Source organism: Gymnoscopelus braueri (genome assembly GCF_963280865.1).
Source record: "Gymnoscopelus braueri genome assembly, chromosome: 16".
NCBI classification, from domain to species: domain Eukaryota; kingdom Metazoa; phylum Chordata; class Actinopteri; order Myctophiformes; family Myctophidae; genus Gymnoscopelus; species Gymnoscopelus braueri.
In genome coordinates, this window is record NC_137616.1 from 41,964,103 (window position 1) to 41,991,999 (window position 27,897).

A 27,897-nucleotide genomic window follows, 5' to 3' on the forward strand; every position below is an offset into this window, starting at 1 on the left:
CTACTTCAGTGTGGGAGGGTTGACCGTGTCCAATATTACTTTCAGACAAAAGTGTCAGTTGTCCCTTGGCTGTAATAAAATCCCATTTCAGGCTCTCTCGCTACAGAACTGTACGCCTCTTCTTGGTGTATAATATAATAATGGGAAAACCAGAGCTCATGTCCTGGTTTCTCTGTCTGAACTTTCTGCGTGAGTGTTGCAACAACAACACCACTTGCCTTTTTTCTCCTGACCGTGGCCAGTGTGCCATCTGTTGTCAGGCTGGTAGCATGACTCCAGTTAGCCCCCTGGCGACAGCAATATTTAAATTACAATACAGAAGTTTAAAAAGTATTACAAAAATGGAAAGTAAATGTACTTCAAAATTGTTCTCAAGTACAGTTACTTAAGTAACTGTCCTTACAGCTGTTACTTTCCCACACTGCCCCCATTCTGACCAAGACAATGTTGTTCGCCGTTGTGGTGGTGCTCATGGGCACCATCTCCAAGTTCTGTGATTGCTTTTTGTTTACTTTTCCATCTCCGCATTAAAGTTTTCAGTCGCCACGACTGAGAACTACATCAGTCTCAGTTAGTTAGTTAGTCTCACAACTGGCTCACAACACCTTGCGCTGCGACGTGTGAGTCTGTAGATCAGCTATTTTCGGATAGGGGGGGCTATTTTCGAGGGGGGGGGGGTGTCTCCTTTCATGCTGTTTCATGCCTGACAAAATGTTTTACAGTATAAGATTTTACTTTGCTTCATTCCATGCAAACACCTCAGTGACGGTCAGAGATGCATCAACACCAGAATCAGAATCAGTTTTATTTGTCACATCACAGTTTTTTACTGGTGTAAAGCAGGGGGTGAAATTATTTTTGTAGTGTTCTGTGAGAAGACGGAGGTAGAGTGTGAGTGTGAATGTTTTTTTTGGTTTGACCATGACGGGCTGCATAGATGCTGCGTTGGGGCCCGCGGGCTGTGGGTTTAAGTAGCACTATAGCGTATGTAAAAGAAGCTAGATTCATGACATTTAGAAAATTAACATACATGTTTTTTGAAGCCATTAGTATCATACTGTATGCAGGTGAAAAGAAATTAGCTGCAGGTACAATGTTTCTGAAATCATGGAAACCCCCACATATTTCTCATGGTTAAAAAAACCACCTCAGTCAGCCGGTGTTCATGCCTTATTCACCAGTCTGATGTTAGCCGGGTAGAAAATGTTCAGAAATCAGGTGTTCAGGCATCTGATAGTGCTCTAGAGGCAGCTTGCCCAGCCGTTGTCGCAGTAATGGCATGAAGGCTCTATGCACCCCTGCCATTTTGGAGAGAAATTGGGCCTCTTCTTACTTCCTTCACAGGTGTTACCAATGATATTAATGAAGGCTCTGTTCCATTCTGGTCAAACAGAGTCAGGGTGCTGATATTGTGCATTTTGGCTCACTGGAAACACTGATACACCAGTGGGTCTCATGGTTCCTTGAGGGGGTTCCAAAAGGCCCCTTAAAAGGTGTGTAACTCTGAGAGTGTACAAATGGAACAAAATGGACCCGCAAGGTTCCATTTGTGCGCGCCATGAACAAACATCCCCAATTGATCTGCATCATTCACGTCGGTGCTATCAATAGAGAAGGCGGTAAATGACTGACTTCACTTTGTCACTGTGTGTTAAAAAAATATGCAAGGTCCCGGATTATCTGTGCCACCGCTTGTCACTTCTCATGACACACCGGCTCAGCCGTCATCAGCCATTCACGCTCCCATGAATTCCCTATTCCCTGAGTACGGCTGTGACTCAGCAGCTATTTTGTCGGCAGTAATACAGACGGGCCTTGACAGCCCCTTCATGAGCAGTGCTGAAAGAAATACTCAGATTAGCAATACCACAATGTAGAAATATTATTTTACAAGTAAAAAAATATTGTATTCAGAATTGTACTTGTGTGAGTAAAAGCAGGCCTGGAATTTTTTTAGGGGCAAGACCACTTGGCCTTTGGTGTCAATTGTTTGAGGGCACAAAGGTCAAATGCCAGGGCAGAACTATTAGTGAAATAAATGAATTATTGGTGTGTACAAAAATTACTAATATTTGTACAAGCACCTGAGTCAAAAGTTCATACATGCTCAGCCCTGGACAAATGCCAGTCACTGGACCCATTTGAAGATGGGGAGTCAAGGGGAGTTAAGATTCAGAATCTCAGCAAAAAAACACTGGTGTTTAAAAACCGTACGGAGAAGAGAGAGCAGAGTAGAAAACGGTACCATGAAGTGCAGGTGGGGCATCACAGCCACTGTGGCCTCGGGGCAATGACGGCCATGGCCTTCATGGCCTCCATACAATTCCTGCCCTGACTAAAAGGACAAAGGTATTGGCATCAAAATGTACTTACAGTACCAAAATTAAAGCATTCTTTATGCAGAATGTCCTTTTTTCCCAAGTTAGCTTGCAAAGCTTTTCAAAATGTGTCAAAGTCTTGAATAGATGAAGTATAAAATAAGGCTTATTTGTTAATGTATGTGTTCTGGTCATCTAAATCTAAAAGCACAACTTGTAACTACAGTTTTCAAATAATTATTGTGGAGTAAGAATTGAAAAAAGTACCTCAAAATTGAGTAAAGAGTAAATGCATTTAGTTACTTTCCACCACTGCTCTCACATCCATATTCTGCTCTGTCCAAGCTCCTCTAGCCAGGGTCAGGGGGTGTCTTGAAATTAAACCATTTGAGAAGCACTGCCCTAGTAAAAGGTTATTTGTAGTGGTCCCCCAGGCCACGTTACTTCTCTGCATTTGACCCGTCCTTTTAGAAGCAGGGGGGGGCGCACGGGGACCAATAAGGGGTTCAGTGTCTCGATCAGGGACACCTTGACACGATGCCTGGAGCAGGGGTGGGCAACTTTGATGATGGAGAGGGCCACTATATTTCCACACTCACTCCAGAGGGCCACATTGCATATAGGCTACTCTCGGGTATTTTCAACTTTTTTCGTAAATTAATGCCGTACTTCGCCATACTATGTCACACAAAAGTAGCAAAAATAGCCGATCTACAAGCTCAAAACGCGTCGCCCTGCGACACGTTTTGAGCTTGTAGATCGGCTATTTTGGAATTGGAATCCTGCTTTTTTTGGGGCAATTTTTTAATTGGAATCCTGAAAAGTATATATATATATATTTTTTTTAAATGCATTTAGTTATACTTATGTTAACTTTATGAACTTGAATACAAATATATTGGACATAAAAAAGACAATAGAATTGTAATACTAGTCATTAAGCTACTAATATAGACTGAAGTAATTAAAGCGGGTCATGTTTGCATGTTTGGAACAGCTGAAATCAATTATGTGTCAGTTTTCCGATATTAACCTGCGGGCCGCATTAAGTGAAGGTGGGGGTCGCATGTGGCCGATAGTATGTGGCCGATAGTATAGAAAGACTATAGTTGCTGGTGTCAAGCTTAGAAGACTTGTCTAGGACCAGTTGCAAATTGCAGACAGGTGCTCTAGCCTGGCATGGTCAGACTAATATCACTGCGTAGATATTAGCATGGAATCTCTTGTGTGGAAGCTGCATTTCCAAAGGGCAAATTTTTAAAATGCCGCTGGTGATAAACCCGGCCCAAAGTTGCATACTGGGCCCTGCTTGGTCCCTCACTACTTCGGAGGGAGTGAAATCAAATCACAACTGAGCGGTGCCAGAACTAATCTGCCGAGGGCAATTCATTTTTTTTTTGCAATGGCAGATTCGTCTGGTTTCCAGGCTACTTTTATGGAGGTTTTGTAGGAAATTGGTGATGTTCAGATCTGGGGCGTCACAGAGTCCCAGGTAAAATTTCTTAGCAGCGATGAAATGCTCGGCCGGGCGCTCCCAACAGACACGGGCAGCAATAGCTGAATGGGTAGAGAATCTGCTGCCTGGGAAACCGAACGTCGAGTAGGCTATGTGTCAGGTTGTCCGCGAGCAAGACACATAACCCCTAACCCCTGATTGCTCCCCCCCGAGCGCTCAATATGACCACCTGAACAGCCATTGGCTGGGTGAAGCTGAAACTGAATTTCCCCGGCAGGATTAATAAGGTCTACATTACATTAAAGTATTCAATCAGTGAATGAATTGAACTTGCCTTGACACCTGGGTGTCCCTGGTCCCCCCCGTTGAGAACCAGTTGCCTGTGGCCTTCATCAGGGTCGGTTTTCAAATTAAATTGTCTGTCTACAATGCTGAAAATTATTTTCCTCCACTTTCCTTGACTCTTTACATGCACCTTGCTGGTGGGTGAAGTTGAGGCAGAAGAATCCCTTCTTCAGTTCTTTCTCAGAATAGTCAAAATACCACATTTTCATCACCTGAGAGACTCTTCTTATTCCCTATCGGAGCCAACTCCAGATACATATCTTCATAGCTTGCAGACAGATGGGAAATTAATACATAAGAGTTCACGGGAACATCGGCGTACAAATCAGTTAGTGCTTTTTACGCTTAATGTGATGTGAGTCATAAGCATAAAGCCTCATCCATCCTATCCCAGAGTCTCAGTCCATTTACCTCGATTCAGCATGTTTATGCTTAATGGGACTTGAAAGTGTGAAGCATTACCAAACCTTACCATCGAGCCACAATCTGTCAGGGCAGCAGGACTGCCTGGCTGGAAGAGAAGCTTTTCTGTAGGGGTGTGCAACTGTTCGTGTCAGATCCTGTGTCTAGGTGAGACATGACCTTTGACACGATCTAAATAGACGTGCAGGGAGACAAAATACAACCACCCCATTTGTATAAGTTATATTGTACTAGACCATACCCGTCGGGGGATATGAGCACCCAAAGTGCGTCATGGTCCGCTTGTTTCACGGATGATCCGCTTGTTTCACGGATGTGGCAACAACGGCGCTCGTTTCACACACATGATTTGGCAACCCGGGAGCCAGCGAACACAAAAACGCTAATAAGCAACTGACATTTGGGGAAAGCGAAAAGCGGGCTTTGGTGTTCCGTGCACATGGTAATGGTCAATGGCTGTGTGCAAATGCAGATCAATTGCTCCAGCCACTGAGGCTCATTGATTGGCCGACCTGACCTTTCAGCTTCTTCGATCGGCCAAGTTTCAGCTGCTGAGCCTACATCGTCGGTACGACGTCAGCAGTGCCTGACGACACCACGTGTCCCTGTATCTCCATATTTAGTCGATCAGCCTCATGGTAGTGGGTACCACTCTGGGTACGCTGTCGACGGGTACAACCGGTACTCTGACAACAAGTACAACGGGTATTGCATAAACTAGTGGGGAATACATTCCCAACTTGCATCGTTCCCGACATGCGTGGCCCCGAGTAGACTTAATCTGCACAACTAATTTCAGCCATGAAATTACTGTCCGTCTGAACTCAGAGGTTTGGAACCCAGCACCTGACCTGTCTGTCCCAGAATGCATTAGTGAGTCAAATGGCTAGCGCTGGTATAATGGGTTTAAGCCCCCTGAAAAGCAGCGTGGGATGATTGCATTGTGCCTGAGCCCGGTGCGACCTCCCTCACAGCTTCGCCTATTGCCTGTCTCAACAAAGAGAAGCTCACTTTTATGGAAGCCAAAAGGATATGATGCGGTGCAATGAGCATTTTCCTGCCCCGTTATGATCGCACCGTGCCTGTGGGGATTATGTAATACCTCTTTCTCCTAGTTTTTACTTCACCTCCTTCAGTGGACTTGTCCTCTTTTCCTGCTTGCACTCCTTCTGTCTATCCGAGCATTTAACCACTATAAAAATAAGTATAAAATAGAGCTTGAGTCTTAAACCCTAGTGTATGATGTTGTTAGCTTGAAAATAAAAAGTCAATCTGTAAGTTCACAACACGTCACCTTGTGAACTTGAAGATAAGCTATTTTTGAAAATAAGTTTGAAAACAGTTGGCTATAAAAAATACCTGCCCAAAATAGAGAGTCAGGTTGAAAGCAATCTGGGAACCCAGAGCCAATTGAGAAGGAAAAACAGCGCCCTCTGCTGTTTGTACTATCTCACTTGGCTCTGGGACAATGACGACGGAGCACCCGTGCGCAAGGAAACCGGGGTTTTGGTCTGCCTTCAGCGTTTCACTTCCGGTGGTGCGTCTATGTTTTCATTCCCACTAACAATATTTCTACATGGAACACTAACACCACTTCTCCCAGAGAACATGGATCGTTTTGGTTATAAGCCCACTTGTTTCTATGATGAAAGAGCAAGTTAAAATGTGAATATCTTTTCGTGGTTTTGTCTGCTCCGCGGACGCTATTGTTAAATTAGTTTTGGTTGGTTTCGAGTGGGGAAGGATCGGCGGACACGTAAATCCCGCCCACTACATTTGATTGGGTAAAGCGCGGCCTGCTTCCTGATCTGAAGGCACGCCCACTTGTAGCCCAGTGTGTACACGTTATGACGAACCTTCACGACAGATTCCAACGCAGAGCAGAATCTGTTCTTGAGAGATTAGGTTGAAAGTGGTTAAAGGTTACTGTTACTCCATTACACAAATGTGGCCATTGAAATAAGTGTGCAGAATGGGTGCAGCAGAGTGTAGATGCAAGGTAATTAAATGTACAGGACTTCTATACTGACAATAGACCCCTTATCAGACAACGTCACACTGATAAACCAGTATGCACGCGCAGGCCGACACTAGAAGCACCCGACCGTTCATAAGATGCAATGGAAAAGTGCTCACAGCACTCATGCTCTTGAAATATGTAATCCTTGGTTTCTGTTGTGGGTAAATAACAATAGCAATTCTCAAAGCAGTCGTCCTCCAAACCCCCACCTCCAGTCGCTGTCATTAGAACGGAGGGAGCGGAGCGTTTTTTTATTCCATTGTATTTCTTATTGAATTTGTCTTTTGAAAGGAAAATATGACAGAAATAACAATATGGGGGGGAGGGATGGGGAAAGGGAGAAAAAGAAAACATGTCTAACTGCCAACTTGTCAAAATGTCAACTCTACTTGATACTAATAAGTGTATTTGTAGATATTTATAAAAAAAGAAGAAAAAAAAAAAGAACGGAGGGAGTGCTCCTCAGTCTAATTTATGCTCTGTGTATTGCTTAATAGAAACTGTTGGTCACCCAATAAGCTGAATTAGTTTTAAGAAATACATTAGCATTTCGATTTAGCAGCCATCGTTACACACACACACACGTTAAACAATATAACTTCAATTCTGCATCATCAACCTTAGGCGGAGTGAATAACAAGGTTAATGTCAGTCAGTAGCACTAAATAAAAACCATTCCTGCGTCACCAGAATATTGTTACTTTCAGGCAGAAACCTTGTACCTCCATAGTTCAACTTTTGTATGTAGTCTTACCCTAACCCTAACCCTATTTCATCATGCAAGAGTGGCGAACAAAAGTAGTGAAAATAGCCGGTCTACAAGCTCACAACGCCTCACGATTTGTGAGCTATTTTCACTATTTTGAAAATGTTCTTAAAATAATAATTTAATAAATGGAACAGTTTTGGACATAAAAGGTTTCTACCCGACAGCACCGCTATTCACGCATCATCAATAATAAAGGAGTGCCATTAAAAGACTGCAAGACATTTTATTTTTCCATTTTCTTTGGATAATTATATGTGTAATTCATTCCCTATTTGCCCATATTCTGTACCTCCATTGAAATGAAGAGAGCAGATAATGACAACCTTTCACTCTTTCAAGTTTATAATTAGACCTGAGAATCATTTCCATTTGGAGTGCCAGAAGGGTTTGCAAAACTGTGCTAATATGAACTGTTGCAGACAATTTACTGCCATTTAGAACTCCAAACACCTTAACCCCTTAAGTCTTATATACTATACTGTACTTTGTTGTATGACCAATAACGAAAATAGGCGTTCCAAAAGCTCACATGGCGTCGCAAACTTGCAGATTTGCTATTTTGAACACCAGTGTGAAAGCGGTGGAACACACTAAGCACTTTTTTTGTCACAGGTCTGCATGGAGTCTAATATGCTTGTTAATGCATATTGTCCATATGGGCAAGCGAAACAAATGCTAATAATTATGTCTTCTGGAGGCTGTTATTGTTGACTATTAGGTTAAAACAAATACATCGTTAATGTACATTATGTAATTTTATAAAGGCTTGCCGTTGCGAAAGCTTTCCAGATACCAGGAGGGATTCTGTATTAATGCATATTCCACAAATTTCTCCAAGACTTTGCAGTGTAACAGATTTTAATCAGGAGATTCTGTGCAACTTGAACTCGAGGCACCTTAATGCTAAGAAATAATAAGCTACTATTTGGCTTGTGGAAAATATATAGCATGTTTTGCAGTTTTATAAACACTTTCAGACTGTGCTGGAACTTATAAGTGACCCATAAGTGACATACCTGGAGGCCATGTCGGTTCTCATTATCTACTTTACCACTGCATAGTCTTTAACTGCTAGAGCAGGGGTCTTCAACCTTTTTCAGGCCAAGGACCTGTATTTCCGAGGGGCAAATAAACAAAATGCCTCTGGTTATTATTATTAATATTACTCATATTGTTATTTACTAACTGCCTTTCCGCAGAGCTACAGTACAGTATTACAATGTGATGGAAACATGATATTATTACAGTGGTATATTTGATAAATCGTGGCAGATTGAATGGTCTGTTTCCTGGAACTGATTAAACTAAACAGAACACAGTGCTTGAGCAACAGGACTGCGCGTCTTGCTGTTCACTCATTCTAACTCACTATGGAAAAGACCATCAACTGTATATCTAATTTATTTAAATGTGTTCTCATCCCATCCTCAGATATCACCATTTGCCTCTTGTGAACATGAAACGCTCTCCTCGTATGTTAGCAGCGTGTATTACATTAACTCTCTCAGTGCCACGCCCCGAGATATCCCGAGTTTTTCCCGAGTACCCTCAGTGCCAGCACGAGAAATCCCGAGTTTTTACTTTTGACTGTGGTCGCGCTATGCTGTTTATTTTTCATGATCACTTTCGCTTCCTGACTCCTTCAGACTCATTGGGTTCCGGTTTCATGACGCAGATTCCGTTTCCGGTTCTCATTTTTTTCCCGCGATCATTTTCGGCCAGAATAGGGAAAGTCACGTTTTTTCACACGGTATGAAAAACAAACGGAGAGGTCCACGTCTACTCTCTTTGGTCTGGGTGACGATCAGTCATCGTAGTCGTGTATCACATCGTAATTTAGCCCGATCAACGATTGTCAAAAATGTCAACATCCGGTTATGACCGGATATGACGTGAGCCTGTTTGGGAGGGGGCGAGTGAGCCAGCGAGATCATCAATGTGTCGATTTGTTGCTCTCTACTGGTAGAACTGTATTATGGGTTTAAAAACCCAATCAGATCATTTATTTGAATGAAAAATTACAAAATTTAAAAATAAAAAAATACGCAAATTGCTGGCACTGGGGGAGTGCTTTATGAAAATACTCTTGGCACTGAAAGAGTTAAGATCAGTCCTCGCATCTCTGTAAGAAAAAAGACGTCTAACCTTTTCCCTGTTTTCATTTTCTGTGCAGACCCAACTGAACATTCTGCTGGACAAACTTCGCAGCACGGTCAGTATGTCCTCTCTGTGTCTTTTAGCATTGACTGCTTCATCCTGCCCTCTTTTCCTGACATACTAATCTACTTCTGTACTTACCCTACTGACTACTGTCTCAAGTAGTGGTCCATGGGCCACTAGTGGTCCATGGCATAATTACAGGCAGTCAATGGGACAATATTGTACATACAGTATTATGTTATATCTATAATGATGCACCTACAGTCGCTATTTTTTTAAGTTGGTTGCATCTCTGTGTATCCCTTTCTACTGGGTTGACAACATTTAAGATGAGGCCTCCTTTATTGTAAGGCTCATCGGGGTCCTGACGTAACTTTGTCCACGACTCAGATCCAGAGTACATGAACTATATAACTGAAACCTTCTTTGGGGCATTACAACTCTCTGTCTGTCTGTCTGTCTGTCTGTCTGTCTGTCTGTCTGTCTGTCTGTCTGTCTGTCTGTCTGTCTGTCTGTCTGTCTGTCTGTCTGTCTGTCTGTCTGTCTGTGTCACTCTCTCTCTCTCTCTCTCGCTCTCGCTCTCTCTCTCTCTTATTATTCTCTCTATGTCTATGTTTGTATGTCTGATACCTCTTGACTTTTGTCACTGTCATCATCCTTTCGTTGTCTTCTTATCACGTTCCTTCCTTGCAGGGTTCCAGTTTTATCCGTTGCATCAAGCCCAACTTGAAGATGGTGAGCCACCAGTTCGAAGGCGGTCAGATTCTTTCTCAGCTGCAGTGCTCAGGTCAGTGGGACACAGCATTCACTGGGAACACTGGGACATTTTGCACAATTACACTTTTCAAGCTGATTAAAGTGATATGAAATGGCACATACAAAAATAATGGTTTGATATCATACTGTATGAATAGGGATGCAGTGTACTGTAGGTTGCATTATGTACATCCAACAGGTTTAGTCGCAACAACATGAAACGGTTTGACCAAGTTAAAATCGTCTGGGGTGCCATCCAGGCATTTCACCCGACAATGTTCAGTCAAAGCCTACATAAGGATGCGCATGGTCTTTGTACCGCCACAATATTAACCACACATCCTAGTAAGTAGCGCTCAACACACAATAACACACAATAGTTGCACAGAAACAGATACTTTGTGTATATTGAGAGTTCAGATACCAAAGTTCAGTTCAGTGCAGTTCAACCCATGATGCAGTAACACAATTTGAACACGGTTCACTCCAGTTCAGTCCAAGCCTAATAGCCTACTATCACATTTGGTTGTCTTTGACATTCAAAAGGTTGAGAATCACTGGCGTAGAGGGAACAAAGGGTATAGACCCCCGCGAGACCCTGGCCATCTGAAATATAAAGGGTTCATCCGGTAAAGGGGAAAAAATATGTTTTTCAGAATTGTAGGCAGGATACTTCTTTCCAGGCAGATAAGTAGATTTATGGCCAGCTCAGCGGCTGTGAGATCACATTGAGAAGAGTGAGAAATTGCACCGGTCCCCGGTGGAGAGGGCTGACTCACCATCCTGAAGATTAGCACCACGGCTAAATAATACTGTTTGTGAGTGAAGAAACCTCCCACGCTCTCCCAGGTAGAGAAACCATTTGACTGGTATAATGACTCAGGCTGCCGCAGGTTCAAATCCAGCATGAAAGCGGGTTGAAGCGCCCGCTATCGATAAGAGAGAGCGGTGTGTGTGAGTGTGTGTGGGGGTGTGGAGAGCTTCCTCAGGCTTCCTAGGTCTGTGACCGAAACGTTGTATATTTAATAAGTCTTCTTTATTGCCTTCTTTATTGAGCAAATGAATACGGTGTGCGGGTGTCTATTCTTTTAGACACCTGGTTCAGGTGTGCAAAAGGCTTTTTATTACCTAATAAATTACACTGTAGAATCCTCAATGTTATTTGTAAGTTTACTGTACATGTGTACATTTGTACACAAAGATTTAACCCTGGGTATTTTACTGTGTTGTGTTCAGTATCAAAGCAGCACACTAAAGGCCTTTGCAGACATGGTGCGATTGTTCAATCAGTTTTTACCGCATGCGAAAAGACGCACAAATCGAACTGGGTTCGATTGAAAAAGAAACGCATCGCCGCAGCCACTTGCCGCACAGCAAATTCGGAGCGGGTGTGCATGAGGTCATACTGAACCATGTGTTCATTAAAAAAATTATATTGTCCGTTTTTTCCGTGCGAAAAATCGCACCCTGTCTGCAAAGGCCTTAAGCACTGGCAGGGCCTTGTCACTGAAGCATTTTATTTATTTATTTTCTCGGACCACTTCTTCACCAGCGTGACCTCTGTCACCTCGCTGTCTCCACCAGACCAGCCACTTCCTCTCTTTGTCCTACTGTCCTACAAATTCCTGTGAGACACTGCAACCTCTGCTACTCAGCATCGTCTTCTTTATAACTTTTCTTCTTCTTGCTCTGAGGCAAGAAGTAAATAATAATAAAATGTTCCATCGTCCTCTGAGGTTCATAAAATCTTCGTTGCTCTCGTCCACGACAAACTCTTCAACTCATACAAAAATCATTTGTACTGTTGGAGTTAAATATTGATAAATTGATACGGAGGATTGTACCGTGCAATGCGAATGGAGAAATCGTCTAAACTGGTGTTTCACACTGTGTGTGCCTGTCTGCCTGAGGATACTGTGACTGCCTGTTAAGATTACACTGAAATACAGTATCAATGTGATAGAATAATACTGAGTGTACTATGACTAGAATGATATGTATAGGCTGCGTTGTTTCCTGGACCGTCCAAATTGCACCGAATATGAGATCCTGTTCCTATGTACTTCTATCATTACACGATACGTGGTAATACTGTACGTCCCTGAACCAATGTCAAGGAGACAGCAGCTTCCTCCATAGTTATGCTGCGTTTACATTAGCAGCGACCAAACGACCAAGTGCGGTCAACTACACTGTCACCGTTAAAGTATTGCGCAACTACAGTAGTTTGTTGACATCATCACGCATGTGTCCGTGTGTGGGAGCGAAGAGTCAGGAAAATACACTGGAAAATATAAAATAACTGAATTAGTTTTACGGGATCAAAGATAAGTCACGCACATCTGACCTCCAAAGTGAACTGAGATCAAAGAGGAGTAGATCTCTCACCACTATAGCTCCCTTTGAAAAAACCTTATTACTGAATCAACAAAGGATGAGGTTTCAGACAGAGTCTGAAGAAGAATACAAACTTCTCTATGACCTCTTGCACACCTACTCCGAAATTGCCGTTTGAGTGGCTGTGACCGTGTGTGATGTTTTTCAAACGAAACCAGTTCGATTCCAGCATTTTTTCAAATGCGTAATTTTTTTTTATTGACCAATACAACTAAAAAGCATGAGACTCTGTGTGAAAAGGCCTTTATTATATGTGCACCACTTAATTTGTTTCATGTATTGTCCCTCTTCCCCTCCCGTAGGCATGGTGTCAGTGCTGGACCTGATGCAGGGCGGCTTCCCCTCCAGAGCGCCATTCCACGAGCTGTACAAGATGTACCAGCAGTACATGCCTCCCAAACTGTGCCGCCTCGACCCCAGACTCTTCTGCAAGGTCGGTCTGCCGTTCAAATCTTCCTACATCTGAGCTATTATTATTATTACTGCAGTGTCACACAAAAGTAGCAAAAATACTACAAGTGAGCTTGTAGATAGGTTATTTTTTAATTTAAAAAAAACAGGCGCGCGGGAAGTCCTTAATACCTAGGGGGGCTGTGCGTCGAGGGGGACTCGCGCGGGCGTGCGATTTTTGTGCGATTTTTTTGGGGGTTTTCTGTGTTTTTCCCCACACAAAAAGGCAGAAAGACAGTGCAAACACCAGGTTGAAGTTCATCCATGACCGTAACAGACTGCTATGATCCATAAAATATATATATATTATAAAAAATAAAATAAAATCATTTTTTTTTTTTTTTTTTTTTTTCTTCCCATCACCAGGGGGGCTGCTCCCATCACCAGGGGGGCTGCAGCCCCCATAGCCCCCCCCTTCCCGCGCCACTGTCTGCAACCAGAGTCTTGAACTCCCTAAGTGGCATCTAACAGGAGAACCGTTGTACGGTGTTCTTACATGGTCAAAAATGTTAATAAAGCTGCATTAATGAAGCAATATGGGTTAGGGAAGGATAGTGGATTTCAATGTACGTAAATTTCAATCAGTTTACCATGCCAGACAATTTTAATATAGGAATTCAATCAATTTGTCATTATAGTGGCTCTTCTGAGATGATTTTAAGTTGTTTTGACAAACAAATGCAATATCACTGTGAGTGAAATTTAACCTGAAAACAACTTCAAAAAGTACTGAGATCAAAAACATGTTTACGATTCAGATTCAGTTTCTTTTCGACGCTACATTTTGGGTCTTTACAGATGATGTTGTGCTCTCTGTGTACTTTCAGGCTCTCTTCAAAGCACTGGGCCTGAATGAGAATGACTACAAGTTTGGCCTGACCAGAGTGTTTTTCCGACCGGGGAAGGTGAGATGCATTTGTTTTCCCTCTCACACACACTAAGGGTTCATATAGACATCGTCCCCTGTGGACGCAGTCGGTCGAATTGAGCCCGGAAAGCTCATTGGTCATGAGCTAGGCTCTCAAATGAAAAGTGAGGCCAAGCATAGGCCTAACAGATGGGTATTCATTTCTAGCCCCCAAAAAATTGTGAATTATTCATTATTCAGGAATTTAGACGTGAAAGGAGAGACAATAAGTCTCGCACATGGATATACACATGTGTGTATATCAATGTTCTTATGTCTCTGTACACACACACACACACACACACACACACACACACACACACACACACACACACACACACACACACACACACACACAATACAGACACATACGCACATATGGATAGTTGGATACACATGCATGCCGACACACACATTGTGTGTGTGCGCACACGCACGCGTGTATGTGTGTGTGTGTTTGGTACGGAGGGACATAGCACCTGATGAAGTGTGATTCATCGCTGTAGTCAGCTGTGAATACATTAATACCTATTTCTCTGTTGGGAAAACGTGTTACTTGTGCTACAAGCAGTGTCTATAAGCTATTTCAGTCTGGGCACTGAAGTCCCGGAGGAAGACTCAGATATCTGATGTCTCTTGTTTAAAGGGGAAGGTGCCCTCTAAAGCATGCCCGGCTCAAATTGTATTATTGCAAGCGATTCGAAGTGTTTGTTTCATGCCTGCAACTATCAATTATCTTCTTAGCAATTGTTCTATTGATTCTTTTTTTCATTAATCGAATAATCAAGATGCTTTTGTCTAATTTATATTTTATAATCAATTCATTTGATTAGGTCGATTAACTGTTTCACCCGTAGTGGTATCATATTGGAGTGATCCAATCGCTCACTTAACCATGGTTACATACGTAACCTTTGTTGTGGCGTACGAGTTCACACACTGGATCATGCTCTTATTTATAATTGAATGTATTGTATTAGCACCGAGGTGATATTTGGAGGGTCGAGTTGAGGTAGAGTTGGGTTGGGAATGACTCTCCTGCTCAACTGTGGAACACTTTGATATCTGAAGATAACTAGTTGAGCCCATGGATTGTTGTGGCAATGTACAATGCAAATGTATTACTTAATACTTTTGTCATTTGACGACTACTATTGTTGAATGCTGTATCATGGAACAAATATGCAAATTTGTTATAGATCTGATTAGTTGTTTTGTTTTTGTCAAAAAAACTAAAATAGAAGAGTGAACTAAGTAATCAAACAAAAAATCTTGCTGTGTTTAACCACTGCACTCTCTGGTCTTCCGACTGTGCAGTTTGCAGAGTTTAACCACTCTCTGGTCTCGTGGGTGTACAGTTTGCAGAGTTTGACTCGATAATGAAGTCAGATCCTGACCACCTGGCTGAGCTGGTGAAGAAGGTCAACAAGTGGCTCATCCACAGCCGATGGAAGAAGGTGCAGTGGTGTTCCCTGTCCGTCATCAAACGTACGTATCATCTTGCTCTACCAAATGGTTTTTCTTGTTTGTTTTTTTATTCCAAAATATTAATTAAAGGCAAGTGAAAGGTTTAACAACATTTCAGTTAAAATAATACCACTCATGATTTAGTTTTTTCATAATTGTTTTTCAGTGCAAGACCACATTCAACCTGTCATTATACGCTATATCTTTCAAATTTTAGCAATTATTTCCAAAATAGCAAAAATAGCCACAGATATCGCACAATGGTCATGTGACACCGTTGTGCACATTTTTTATTTTTTTGGGAAACATTTCGCCTACAATGACATGTCCAAAATAGGGATAGATTATTCATAGATTATGTTTTAAAATTATTGGTTATCGATATTTTTTTAGAATAAATCAAATCGATTAGTTTGATTAACTGTTACACACACCCTTACACTGATCAAGCGACTTCCTGCTGCTTAAAGTGAGGTTAGACAACACACTCCATATTTGGCCGTAGCTTCAAATGTGGAGTGAACTCCCACACGACATCAGGTGGGAACTGTCAGCCATGACTACATGACAACAGCATCCAAGAAGAACAGTGAACCCACTGAAAAAGGAACTTAAAAAGTTTTTAAAAAACTGCCTGGTTTCCCTGTGACTCTCTGATGTCATTTTGATGACATCAGTCTTGCCCAAATATGGAGGCACTGATCTGAGATCTGAGACCCTTTGCACAATGTTTACACACACACACACACACACACACACACACACACACACACACACACACACACACACACACACACACACACTCTCTTTTTTTGTTCTTTTTTTTTTTTACATTTATATAGCGCTTTTATCCAAAGCGCTTTACACTCACAGACTAGACTTCTAGACGGCTCACCCCATAGGACTGTTGTGAGCTTGCAGATCTGCTATTTTCACTCCTTTTGTGCAACACCCTCGTATGATGAAGTGGGGGATTCATTTACGTGAAAACAAAAACATAAAAAGTTGAAATATGGAGATCCGATGTTTCTGCTCGACTGCAACAATATCTTTTGGAATTTGTTGACTAGATTTGGGTTTAGCACTCCACAAAGTGCAACCTTTTACTTTGTGTGCACACAAACCATACAAACAAAACAACACACACCCATCAGAATGTATATTATCATTGCCTGGCCTGGGGCTAGCTTGAATATCCTGAGGCTAGCTAGGCCCCAACCTTGAGATGATACCCATAAATACACACTCATGTCAACAAGGACTGTGTGTATACTATTGTCATTATGAAACAGTACTGGAACATTAATTATGTCTCTCAAAATAGCATAATTTACCCAAAATTGGGATGACGTTCTTTAAAAATCTGTTGAGGTGGCTTGAGAAGAACATTAAAAGACAAGAAATAACGCTCATCCTCCCGCCTTTGGTGCTGAGCCAAAATGCAAACAGCAGAATCATGGGGAGGGGGGCTCGCAGCAAAAAATCTAACCTTGCTGTCTTTTTAAAGTAGGCTTGAGAAGAACTTCCAATAGTCATTGGAACATAATAAATAAATACATTTCTGTTTGCCTTTTTAGGCTTCATAAACAAAAATCGCACAAGACATGAATAATGAATGAATTTGAACATGAATTTAACAATATATAAAGCCGATTACTGAAATATACAAAGAAATGACTGACAACGACTTGTACCCATGAGGCCATATCCTTGTCATCCACCCATTTTCATACAGATGAATGGAAACGATTATGCAAATTATTTGTATGCAAAAATAATTGCATTTAGCTCAAATAATTGCGATCGGGCCATTACATACTAATCGTGACATGCCTAGAGGGAGTTGACAGAGAACATGACAGGTGAGCATGGAGGCCCTCTTGCCCTTGTTGGTTTACTTTGTATCCATTTTGTGCACAAGCTGTTTTCCACTCTGTGTTGTGCTTTCTTTTGCTCCTGAATCAACTCAACTACCACACCAGCCACAGTGTTTCCCAAACCTAGAGTTGTTGTGAGTGCGACCCATTTTGGATCTGGGTCGAGTAAATATATTTTTTAAAAAAATCGTTTAGCTCCCGGACAGAGACAACAAATGTCTCTTTTGCGTCTTGAACTGAAAATGTTTGACCCCTGCGCTGGCACTGCAGCTTGTGCTGATTGTTCAGCTGCCATATTATCCCTAGGGCTGATACAGCAGAGGATCAATCGGTGCAATCTCATCTGCCTCTCAACTCTTTGACGTGTGTGTGTGTGTGTGTGTGTGTGTGTGTGTGTGTGTGTGTGTGTGTGTGTGTGTGTGTGTGTGTGTGTGTGTGTGTGTGTGTGTGTGTGTGTGTGTGTGTGTGTGTGTGTGTGTGTGTGTGTGTGTGTGTGTGTGTGTGTGTGTGTGTGTGTCCAGAGCAAATCTCGCCAACCGCTGGAGCAATCTGCGCCAGATTTCTTGTGCACACTGCCAGTAGACCAACCTTTTTTTAAATCTTAAACTAGCGTTTGGGGGTGATAACAGTTATAAGCCCTAGGGCTAGCTAAAGTGCCACCACACGCTGACCTGTCAATGGTGAGCGACTTCATTGCTGCAGGAAGACAACGCGTCAAACATAAACTAAAGTCAGCCAAGCGGCTGAGGAGTCGCTGGAGTTTATCCGGGTACAAAGGAACCTAAAACAAAGAGCAGAAAACAGCTGCGTTCACAGAATTCCTGTGTACTAACAAGGGTGATGAGGCCTGTCAGCAACCACCTGCCACCTCCTCTGCCAACTCCCTCCCCACACTGTCATGAAATCCCAGCGGGACTGCCTGTTCCTCGCTGACAGTAAAGTCAAGTCTGAATAATACTAAAGGTACTATTTTAGTTGTTGTTGTGTGTCATCCACACAAAATGCAGTTATTATACAATAAAGCCACCTATTTTCTTTATTTTTTCCGAAACGAGGTTGATTGTTCACCACAAAAAAAAAAAATCAGCCTGTATGAAGGCTGGGAAATGTCCGTCAATGCATTTTTTGCATTGTTTCTTCGTCATGCCCAACACCAGCACCCAACTAGGTATACATCAAGCACAATGTCGATGGAATGCTGTTTTCCTGTTGCCTTCAGGGAGTAAATATGTGATAAACAAACTATCATCATTGCCCTCGTGTATATAACCCCTGGCCAGCTGCATGAATGCCCAGGTAATGATGGAGACACAGTCCGCCTGGAAAACAAACCAAACCAAACAAACAAGGCTCATTAAAACACCTCTGTTCCATAACAATACGTGTCATAAAAAGTTAATTGTGCCATAACCACACTCCTGGCACCGCAGACTGGCAGCTGTTGTATGTTGGCAACATTTGGGCTGGCTGTCTCCAGGGCAGCCATGTCTCTGTACCAAGGTTATAGTTTTGAATTGTTCATCATTTTATTTATTTATTTTTCAATTTCAGTTTAGTTTTGATTCATCTTTAAAGCAGGTTTTATTTGTCAACAAGGTCAGAAAAATAGCAGATCTACAAGCTCACAACACAACAGCTTGTAGACATTTTCTCCATGATTCTAGTTGTTTTTACTTTATTTTGTAAACACAATACAGTTTCAGTTAGTTATCGTTGTTCAGCCTGTAAAGTCTCATTTTTATTTTTATTTCAGTTAACTAAAACATTATTTCATTAGTTTTATTTAACAACAATAATCCTGCTCTGTATTTCGTCGGGGTCTCAAAGCCTCCCGCCCGGGCCACAGGAGGCTGTACTGACACAGATAATAATAATAATAATAATAGCATGTCTGTTTGTGTTTATCTGTAGGCTGTCTGTGTCTCTATCTCGGCCCGCTGTGCTCTTGTCTTTATGTGTCTGCCTCACTCTGCGTCTCTGTCTGCTTCTCTTGCAGTGAAGAATAAAATCTTGTACAGAACCAGTGCCTGCATCAAGATGCAGAAGACCGTTCGCATGTGGCTGTGCCGGAGGAAACACAAGCCTCGGTAGGTGTCTCTCTCTCTTTCTGTCTATGTCTCTCTCTCTCTCTCTCTCTCTCTCTTTCTGTCTGTCTGTCCACCGATGTTCACAGATGCTTTGACCGATATTTTGTCAAATTACACACGTTTTCTCTGATAAAATTGTATTCATAAGAAAAAGAAATGAATACAAATAAACACAAATAAGCTGTTTAAGTCCTGTTCAAAGATAAGCCGAGCTTACAAGCTCGCAATTTGCAATGCATTGTGAGCTTGTAGATCTGCTCTTTTAGATTATTATTTTTAATTTACGCCTATAAGGATTGGAACACATCGGTTGCATAATTGCCTATCTGTCATCAGAAAAGTCAAATAATGGCCGGATATATATTGGCCAGACGGATACATGGGTCAGCCTCTAGTCTCTCTCTCTCTCCCCCCCACCGTACATCTTTCTCTACTCTCACTCACACACACACACACACACACACACACACACACACACACACACACACACACACACACACACACACACACACACAGACATTTGTGTAAACCCATACTTGGGTCCTCTTTATCTCCGTGGGTAAAGTGCCAGGAGATGTGTGACAGCAAACACAAGACCTGGAAGATGAAGTGAAAAGGAGGGGAGGGAGGGAGGGAGGGACGGACGGACAGAGATTAAGGAGGAGAGTGAGTTATATGGAAAGAGATAGATGGATGAAAGGATTGGAGGGAAGAGAGGCTGGAGAAACAGATCAGGGGGAGAGTGACGGAGGAAAGGATAGAGGGGAGACGGAAGGAGGAGGGAGGGGATGATGGAGGAGGGGGGGAAGCAGGCATATAGGTTAGAGGAAGACACAGCTTGGGAGGTGAATAAGGGAGATAAGGAATGAGGGGTTGGGACTGGAGGAGAGAGGTATGGTCATGAACATACATGAGGAAAGGAGGGACGGGGGACTTTATAGTCTGATCTGGCAACCCTGTGTGTGTGTGTGTGTGTGTGTGTGTGTGTGTGTGTGTGTGTGTGTGTGTGTGTGTGTGTGTGTGTGTGTGTGTGTGTGTGTGTGTGTGTGTGTGTGTGTGTGTGTGTGTGTGTGTGTGTGTGTGTGTGGGGGTGTGTGTGTGTGTGTGTGTGTGTGTGTGTGTGTGTGTTTTTTTGTGGGAGAGTCATTGTGCGGTCGTGCATTAGTGAAGACGTGGGAAGAGAATTACACATGCAAAATATGAGGCATGTCTGAGTGGGAGGAGAGCTTTCAGTTTAATTTAACCCATTCAAACCGGGAATGCATCTACTAATGTCTACTAGATCCTAACAGTTTTCTGAAAACCGTGTGTTGCTATAATATCAGTGGTCAGTGGTTCTCAAACTTTTTCATGTCAAGGACCCCCCAAAATGATATGTATTTGGCCGTGGACCCCCCCCCCCCCCCATCTCAAAATGTTTTGTTCCAGGGACCCCCCCAGAAGCAAAGATAAAAAAACATATATTCAAAGATTTGCACAAATTTTCATGATAAAAAAAATAGCAGATCTACAAGCTTGTAGATCTGCTATTTTTGAATAGCCAAGTATAAAATAATGGCTTTAGCTAAAAATGACACGGATGCGTTCCCGGATAGAATGGGTTAATCATAATCTCAACCAGCTGTCACTCAGAGACGCCCCCCCCTCCCCCCTCCCCTCAGATGAAGCGTTTCCCTTTCTCTATCACAACACAATGAACACGTGTAAAAGTGTTGCAGAAGGAGAACAATGCAACAGCGTGTGTACTTTATACTTATACTTTATTTGTTTATTTAGACAGGACAGAGCATATTAATGAACGTCACATGAACGTAAATACACCGGATTTAGCAAAGATGCTAATTTTCATCCGCAGTCCTCACACAAAACATAAAACAGAAAAACAATATCATCAGAAAACAGACAAACGGTGAAATACAATTACATAACATCACATAGCCTAAAAATGAACCTAAAATATGATCACAAATGGTTGCAGCTTTGGTTTTCAAGCAACCATCTTTTCACATTGAATTTAAAAGATGGAAATGTAGCACAATCCCTTATATGTAGAGGAAGGCCATTCCATGCTACACAACCCTGTACTGAGATGTATACGTGAATATTGTAATATGATCCCAATCATTATGAAAGAAGGAAGCACCCTTGTAAAGGGTCCATTCTCTAATCTCTACACTTACTGAGAGTAAAATTGACACTCAAAGATTTTATTTCAAATTGAAAAGTAGAGAGTAAAAAAAAAAAAGTATTAACGAGAGCTGCTGTGACTAAATAACTTCACCTTGGATACATTGAAGCACAGGTTCTTTTTTTTACCCGTTTCCTGAAAAGTTACGGTTTTAAATAAAGACACAGATGCGTTCCCGGTCTTAACATGTCAAGTTGTATCCCAACATGTACGTGTATTATGATTTTATTTTCTGTGCTGCAGCATCGATGGGCTGGTTAAGGTGCGTAACCTGAAGACCAGGATGGACCGCTTCAGCGAGGTGGTAGGCGGCCTCAAGGAGGACAAAGAGGAAATGAGCAACAAAGTACAGGAACTGGAAACGTCCATCGACGAGCTGGTGGTCAAAATCAAGGTGGGTGAGACGGGTACTATAGGGTCAACAACGGCTCACCCGTCTGACCACTTAACTGCCGTGTTCAGTGGTCATCTGGGTGGGCCGTGTGTATTTTCAGAGCATGTTCGTTTTAACCCATTGAGACCTGAAGCCGATTCTACATGTCTCCTAAATCCCAACAGTTTTCTGAAAAACGTATGTTTCTATATCAGTGGTTCTCAAACTTTTTCATGTCAAGGACCCCCCAAATTATATGTATTTGGCCGCGGACCCCCATCAAAATATTTTGTTCCAGGGACCCCCCAGAAGCAAAGATTTGAGTAAAAAATGTTCGCTTTAAAAATATATATATTCACAGATTTGCACACATTTTCACGATTTTTCAAAAATAGCAGATCTACAAGCTCATAGCGCGGCACTCGGTGCCGCGCTATGAGCTTGTATATCTGCTATTTTTGAATAGCCCAAAGTGTAAAATAATGCTTTTTAGCTCAAATCTAAAAATGACACAGTTCCAGGTCTTAATGGGTTAATGATTGAGTGATTGTTTTCCGGCTTGGATCAGTGGAACTAACGTAGTATACTTTATAATAGAATACCGCAACTTTTTTTGTGTACATTATTTTTATATTAATGTTACTATCAATAAAATCTTTGTGTTTTATCAATTGTTCGGGGGCCCACTTGCAATATCCTGACCTCGCCCCCTCAAGTTTGTAATTGCTGGTCTACATTCTTTTAACTTTAGACCAGTTGCATTTAGGAACCCCGGATTTCTCTGTACAGTAAACCCATTTTTCTCAAATAGTGCATCATGAAATGTCCCGACAAACGACTCTAATAAGGTTGTTTCGGATCTTGCCTTCCCATAAACATAAATCATATTTTTAATCATAACTTTGGCTATGCATAGCGTTTGTATTTTCCGTGATAATCTCATATCTGACTTTCATACATTTGTAATGTCCTATTTGTTTTACATCATTTAGCATTCCTACTGTTTCTACTACCCCATTTTATCCATTGATAAAATAAAATAATTGCACATTGTGCAAACTGTTCAGGGAACTCAAACTCAAAGCTTGCTACTCCTAAAATAATAATGTTCTTAGTGTTTTTCTTTGCTTAGTTTTTAGCCTTTTAACTAGTTATTCTCTTAATAAAGTTGTTTTGTTTTGTTTTGATTTGTAAAGTGACTTTGAGCACCAAGAAAAGTGCTATATAAATTCGACGTATTATTATTAATATAAAATAAAGCCGTGCATCTGTGTTATAAATGCAGACGGAGTAAAAGTTTACATTGACAGCAGATGCGTCTGAATATTCATCACAGCCAGATGTGCTTTGTTGCTCAAATTCACAACGACGTGTGTGAGCGCTGAAAGCACAGGTCACAAGTGGTTATGAGGACACGGAAAGTTTTGTTTGTTTTGTTGTGAACAAGTACACAACAATCGTAGCATCTATTTGAATAAAATAAACTAGCATCTATTAGTGGTGGCGAGTCAACTCCAGAAGAGTCAATTTTTCAATTCAGTGCAGGAACAGACTAGTCCAGTGGTTCCCAGACTCTGGGTCGGGATCCATTTTTATGGGCAGTGGGTAAATATCCATATTCTTTTTGCCAGACCCAAGGGGTCGGGCTTACATGAGGCTTTGTACCTGTCACTTTGTCACTTTGTCCTCCGGCCCAGGCCAAAAAAAAATCTGTCCCCCTTTCGTCCCGAACTATTCATGACATCATTATTATGTCACAAGTATGTAATTAAGTAAAGCTCATCATACTAGAACTTCATTCTGGGTCTGGCAGAACCAGGTCTCCTGGTCTTGTTTTCCTACATTTAGTTTTTGCCAGGTAAAAAAATAAATAAAGTTAAATCAATTATTACTGGTCTCCTTCCCCGGTGGCTCTAAGGAGGTGCCATTTGTCGCTGTTGTTTCCTTCTCCCTTTGTCTGCGTAGAATCTAGAATCTCCACTGGTCACAAAGATGTGAACAGGACATGAGAAGCCCCGGTGTGTCTGACATAATCCTATATCCAAACTGTATTATGGTCATGCATAATGAATGCCGATGCTGAAAGGCTTGAAGACAGACAAATACTGCTTTTTTTAATTCCAAATCTAATTTTATAATTTTTGGATATTTTTGGCAATTTGTTAATCATTCAAATTTGTCTGGGTTTGTTAATAACACATTTATCATGTGGTGTGACAAACGCAGAATACATATTATTACTGCATTAGGGGGCTGTGTCCACAGACATGACTTTGGGCTGCCAGCGCCTTTCTGTCATGCATTTCTAATTGTTTGATTGATTACTTTATTAGTCAGAAAATGTAAGACATTAAGGCACAAAAAAGTCCTGGGGACTTGTTTCCATTGTGGTCCTATGTATTCAATTCAACATAGCATACACAATTAACACAATAATACATGTCATCAACAAATATAAACACTATGTACAAAAGAGATGAAAATCTACATTCACCTCCCCTTGTGGTCTCCTGATGTTTTTTCAGGACAATTTTGAAGGAAACCAGTGTTACACACATCTCTTCATGGATGGTGTCGGGGCATTCCACATTGTGGTGTCAGAGCAGTAGAATGAGAACTCCCACGTCCCACGTTTGTTCTAAATTTGGGTGGTACCAGACATTTCAAAGTAAAAAAGAGGAGCACGAGTCTAGACTAATAATATCTAATATGATTGACAGGATGGATGATCAGAGGAGCAGAGGAGTTTTTGCCGTCATTAAGACTGGGACTGAGCAAGGGATACAGTTTCTCACCGAAGGTGCAGCCAGTGAAAGAGTAGAGATGAACTCTGGCCTGCACGTCATGAAAGGAGACCAGACCCTCCTCATAATCCACAAACACTCCCACTGTCTGGACCTTCTCTCTTACCGGGAGGAGGACACAAGGGTCAGCGAGAGCCTTGTACTCATTTCCTTTCCTCAACCCTATGGTCCAGTAACCGTTGAGGGGACTCTGACTCAGATAGATTTGCCCCTTCCTATTGATGGACCCTCTGGCCACTCCCAAATCCCACTCAGTCCCTTTCACCTGAACCTCATAGTAAAACCTTCCTGTGAAGAAGCTTTGTTTTCCTAAGACGCAGGCACAATAAGAGAACCTCTCTTTGTTGTCTGGAACATCATTCTCTATGCCGCCATAACTCGCTTGTTTTCCATCCTTGGACAGGATGAGTTCATAGTGTGCTGTATCAGGGTCCAACGTTACATCCATTTCATGTTGCTGGACCCTCCTCAGCTCAGCATCATACAGCTTCCTCATCTCTTCACTCAGTATCTTCTCCAGCTGAGCCACAGTTGTCCACACAGTCCCCACGTATGAAGACTCGTGGACATTGACGTTTGTCCAGTCCTTGGTGGGTGGAGGGGCGTTGATGGACGTGAAGTTCTGGAGGAGGTCAAGGAGGTCACTGTGTGAGAGCTGCTTCAGCTCAGAGATTCTCTTCTCTAGCTGGGAGATTTCCTCTTGCAGCTCTTTGATGAAGCCTGCAGCCCGTTTCTCTCCTGTTTTATGCTTTTCAATACGGTTCATCAGAGCAGTGAAAAACTGCACGCATGTGTCTGCTATGTCTCTGTCTGCGTCGCTCCTGCTGAGCTCTACTGAGCGTTTGACCTCCTGAATCTTCACGTGTCTCTCCTGCACCATCTGCTGAACTTCGGCCTCTGTCTTTCGCAGCTCAGCCTTCATTCCTTCACATTCTTCTCCCAGAGATACGATCTGATGTGACTCGTGGTTCGACTCGGCGCAGAACTGACAAACACACGTGCGGTCGGTCTTACAGAACAGCTCCAGAGGTCTGTCGTGTTCCTTACACGTGAAGTCTTGCAGGTTCTTTACAGGGTCGATTAGTCTGTGTCGTCTCAACGCCGTGACCCTCTGATGAGACTCCAGGTGAGTCTCACAGTAGGAGATCTGACACACCAGGCAGGTCTTCAAGGCCTTGATCTTGACGGGAGAACAGAAGCCACAGGAGACCTCATCTGGTTCGGCAGGTTGCCGCTGTGTCTGCCTGAACCGATCAGCCATCTCAGAGAGGACTTTATTAACAGAGAATTTCTGTCTATGGAAGGTTTCTTTGCATAGCGGACACTGACACACACCTGTGACGTCCCAGTAATGTCTGATACAGGATTTGCAGTGGTTGTGTCCGCATGGAGTGGTGATTGGATCGGTAACCACATCAATACAGATGGAACAGAGGAAGTTCTCCTCAGACAGGTGACTGCTGGCAGTCGCCATTTTTACACACAGAACCTAAGTGAAAGTCAAGTCTGTTTCATTTGTAGACACCTTATCAGACCACGTCACACTGACATCATACAGTGATGTCAGTGGAAAGTTGTCACCAGTGCTGGACAGCAATGAATTACATTTGCTTGCGTACTGTATGTATGTACATTGTTCGAGTACCTGTACATGGGGATTGGTATTTTTGCTTCATTACCGTCCCTGTGCATTGTTCCCGAGTAGGCCGGTGCCGTCTAGTCATCATATCCAAATAACGTAACTAGCTTCTTATCTAAGCAGTCAACTAATTCAGATGCAAAACATAATTAGTGAATGCCAGGTCTAGGTGACTCCTCAAAAAATTTTGGTATGTCCCATGTATTCTGTATTGTAAGCCTTCACTGTGATGCTGACTCAATAAGTGATTCTGTAACACACACAGCCAATCATAAACAGCCAAATGGCTCAATGCTAATGTATCCGGTAGGAGACTCAAATGAGACTCTTTGAGGCTCTAACTGGAGAGACTGCCGGTGATCAAATTATTGGCAAAAAAAAAATCTCTATGAATTCAATGCTTCATGGGGTGTGTAATTGATAGAAAACAAGTCATTTTTTGGGTGAACTATTCTTTTAAAGAGGGCTGCATGCTTAAAATTGTAACACCTGGATATCGTTCCGACGCACTGTGTGCAATTTGTCATGGAGATAGGCGGATGATTTGCCATTTTCTGCGACAGGTTGGTTATGCATGGTCACTAGAGAGTAGGGCTGTCAGAACGAATTTCACTATTCGAAAATAATTCGAATGTGAAAAAAAAGTATAATATTCGAATGCTAAAATTGCCATTCGAATATAGAAAAAAATATATATGTATTATTTTTTTCCTGACCTACCAATGCGAAAACAAATGCTTTCATCATGTTTCTCCCTATAAACGTCACTTGTTTATAGTAACAGAGAAAGTTACGTTTTAAAAAGTTAAGTTTAAAAAAAAATATATATATTTTTTTTTAATTATAAATTATATAACATATTCGAAAATATTTGAATATTAAAAATAATAAAGCATTGAAATTCGAATGGGATTATATGTTCTCCCCATGTCTCCGAGGGTATACCTTACAAAATGTAGTAATCCTGGTCGCTATACCGCCTCCCCCATCATGACAGCGGGTAAAAAAGGGTTACAAAATCGTGGGATAAAATATTTAAAGTAAAAAAATGAACGTTCTGAGACCGCCCATCCCGCAATTTGTTCAATTCGTTGGTACATTACCTACCCTGTCCGAACAAAGGTCTGGTGTTCGGACGGAACATGAATTGTGCTTAAATGTCCTGTTTATTGATTGTTTTGTGTTAATGTGTGTGGATTTGTAGAACACCATCATGACCCGCATGGAGATAGACCACGAGTACAAGGCCCTGGTGACCCGCTCGGAGCAGCTGCTGACGGCCATGCAGAACAAGAAGAAGGAGCAGGAGGAGCGCGAGAGGCTCCAGCGCATCCAGGAGGAGATGGAGAGGGAGAAGAAGAGGAGGGAGGAGGAGGAGCAGCAGCGCAAGCAGGAGGAGGAGGACAGGCGCTTGTAAGTGATGGGCGCGGGTGGAGGAGGTCAGGGGATCGATGGTTGGTT

General features: G+C 42.2%; 1 protein-coding gene across 4 annotated transcripts in view; it reads left to right on the forward strand.

The window, feature by feature from the left end:
• The window catches only part of LOC308102605 (unconventional myosin-VI-like), a 181,397-nt gene that overhangs the window by 113,036 nt on the left and 40,464 nt on the right, over positions 1-27,897 (forward strand). For all 4 annotated transcript variants that reach the window (XM_080452386.1, XM_080452387.1, XM_080452388.1 and 1 more), the window contains exons 19-26: positions 9,505-9,543; positions 10,185-10,278; positions 12,947-13,077; positions 13,922-13,999; positions 15,360-15,489; positions 19,342-19,432; positions 21,864-22,014; positions 27,641-27,849. In XM_080452386.1, coding sequence (XP_080308512.1) covers positions 9,505-9,543; positions 10,185-10,278; positions 12,947-13,077; positions 13,922-13,999; positions 15,360-15,489; positions 19,342-19,432; positions 21,864-22,014; positions 27,641-27,849 — 923 coding nt within the window. The remainder of the gene's footprint in view (positions 1-9,504; positions 9,544-10,184; positions 10,279-12,946; positions 13,078-13,921; positions 14,000-15,359; positions 15,490-19,341; positions 19,433-21,863; positions 22,015-27,640; positions 27,850-27,897) is intronic.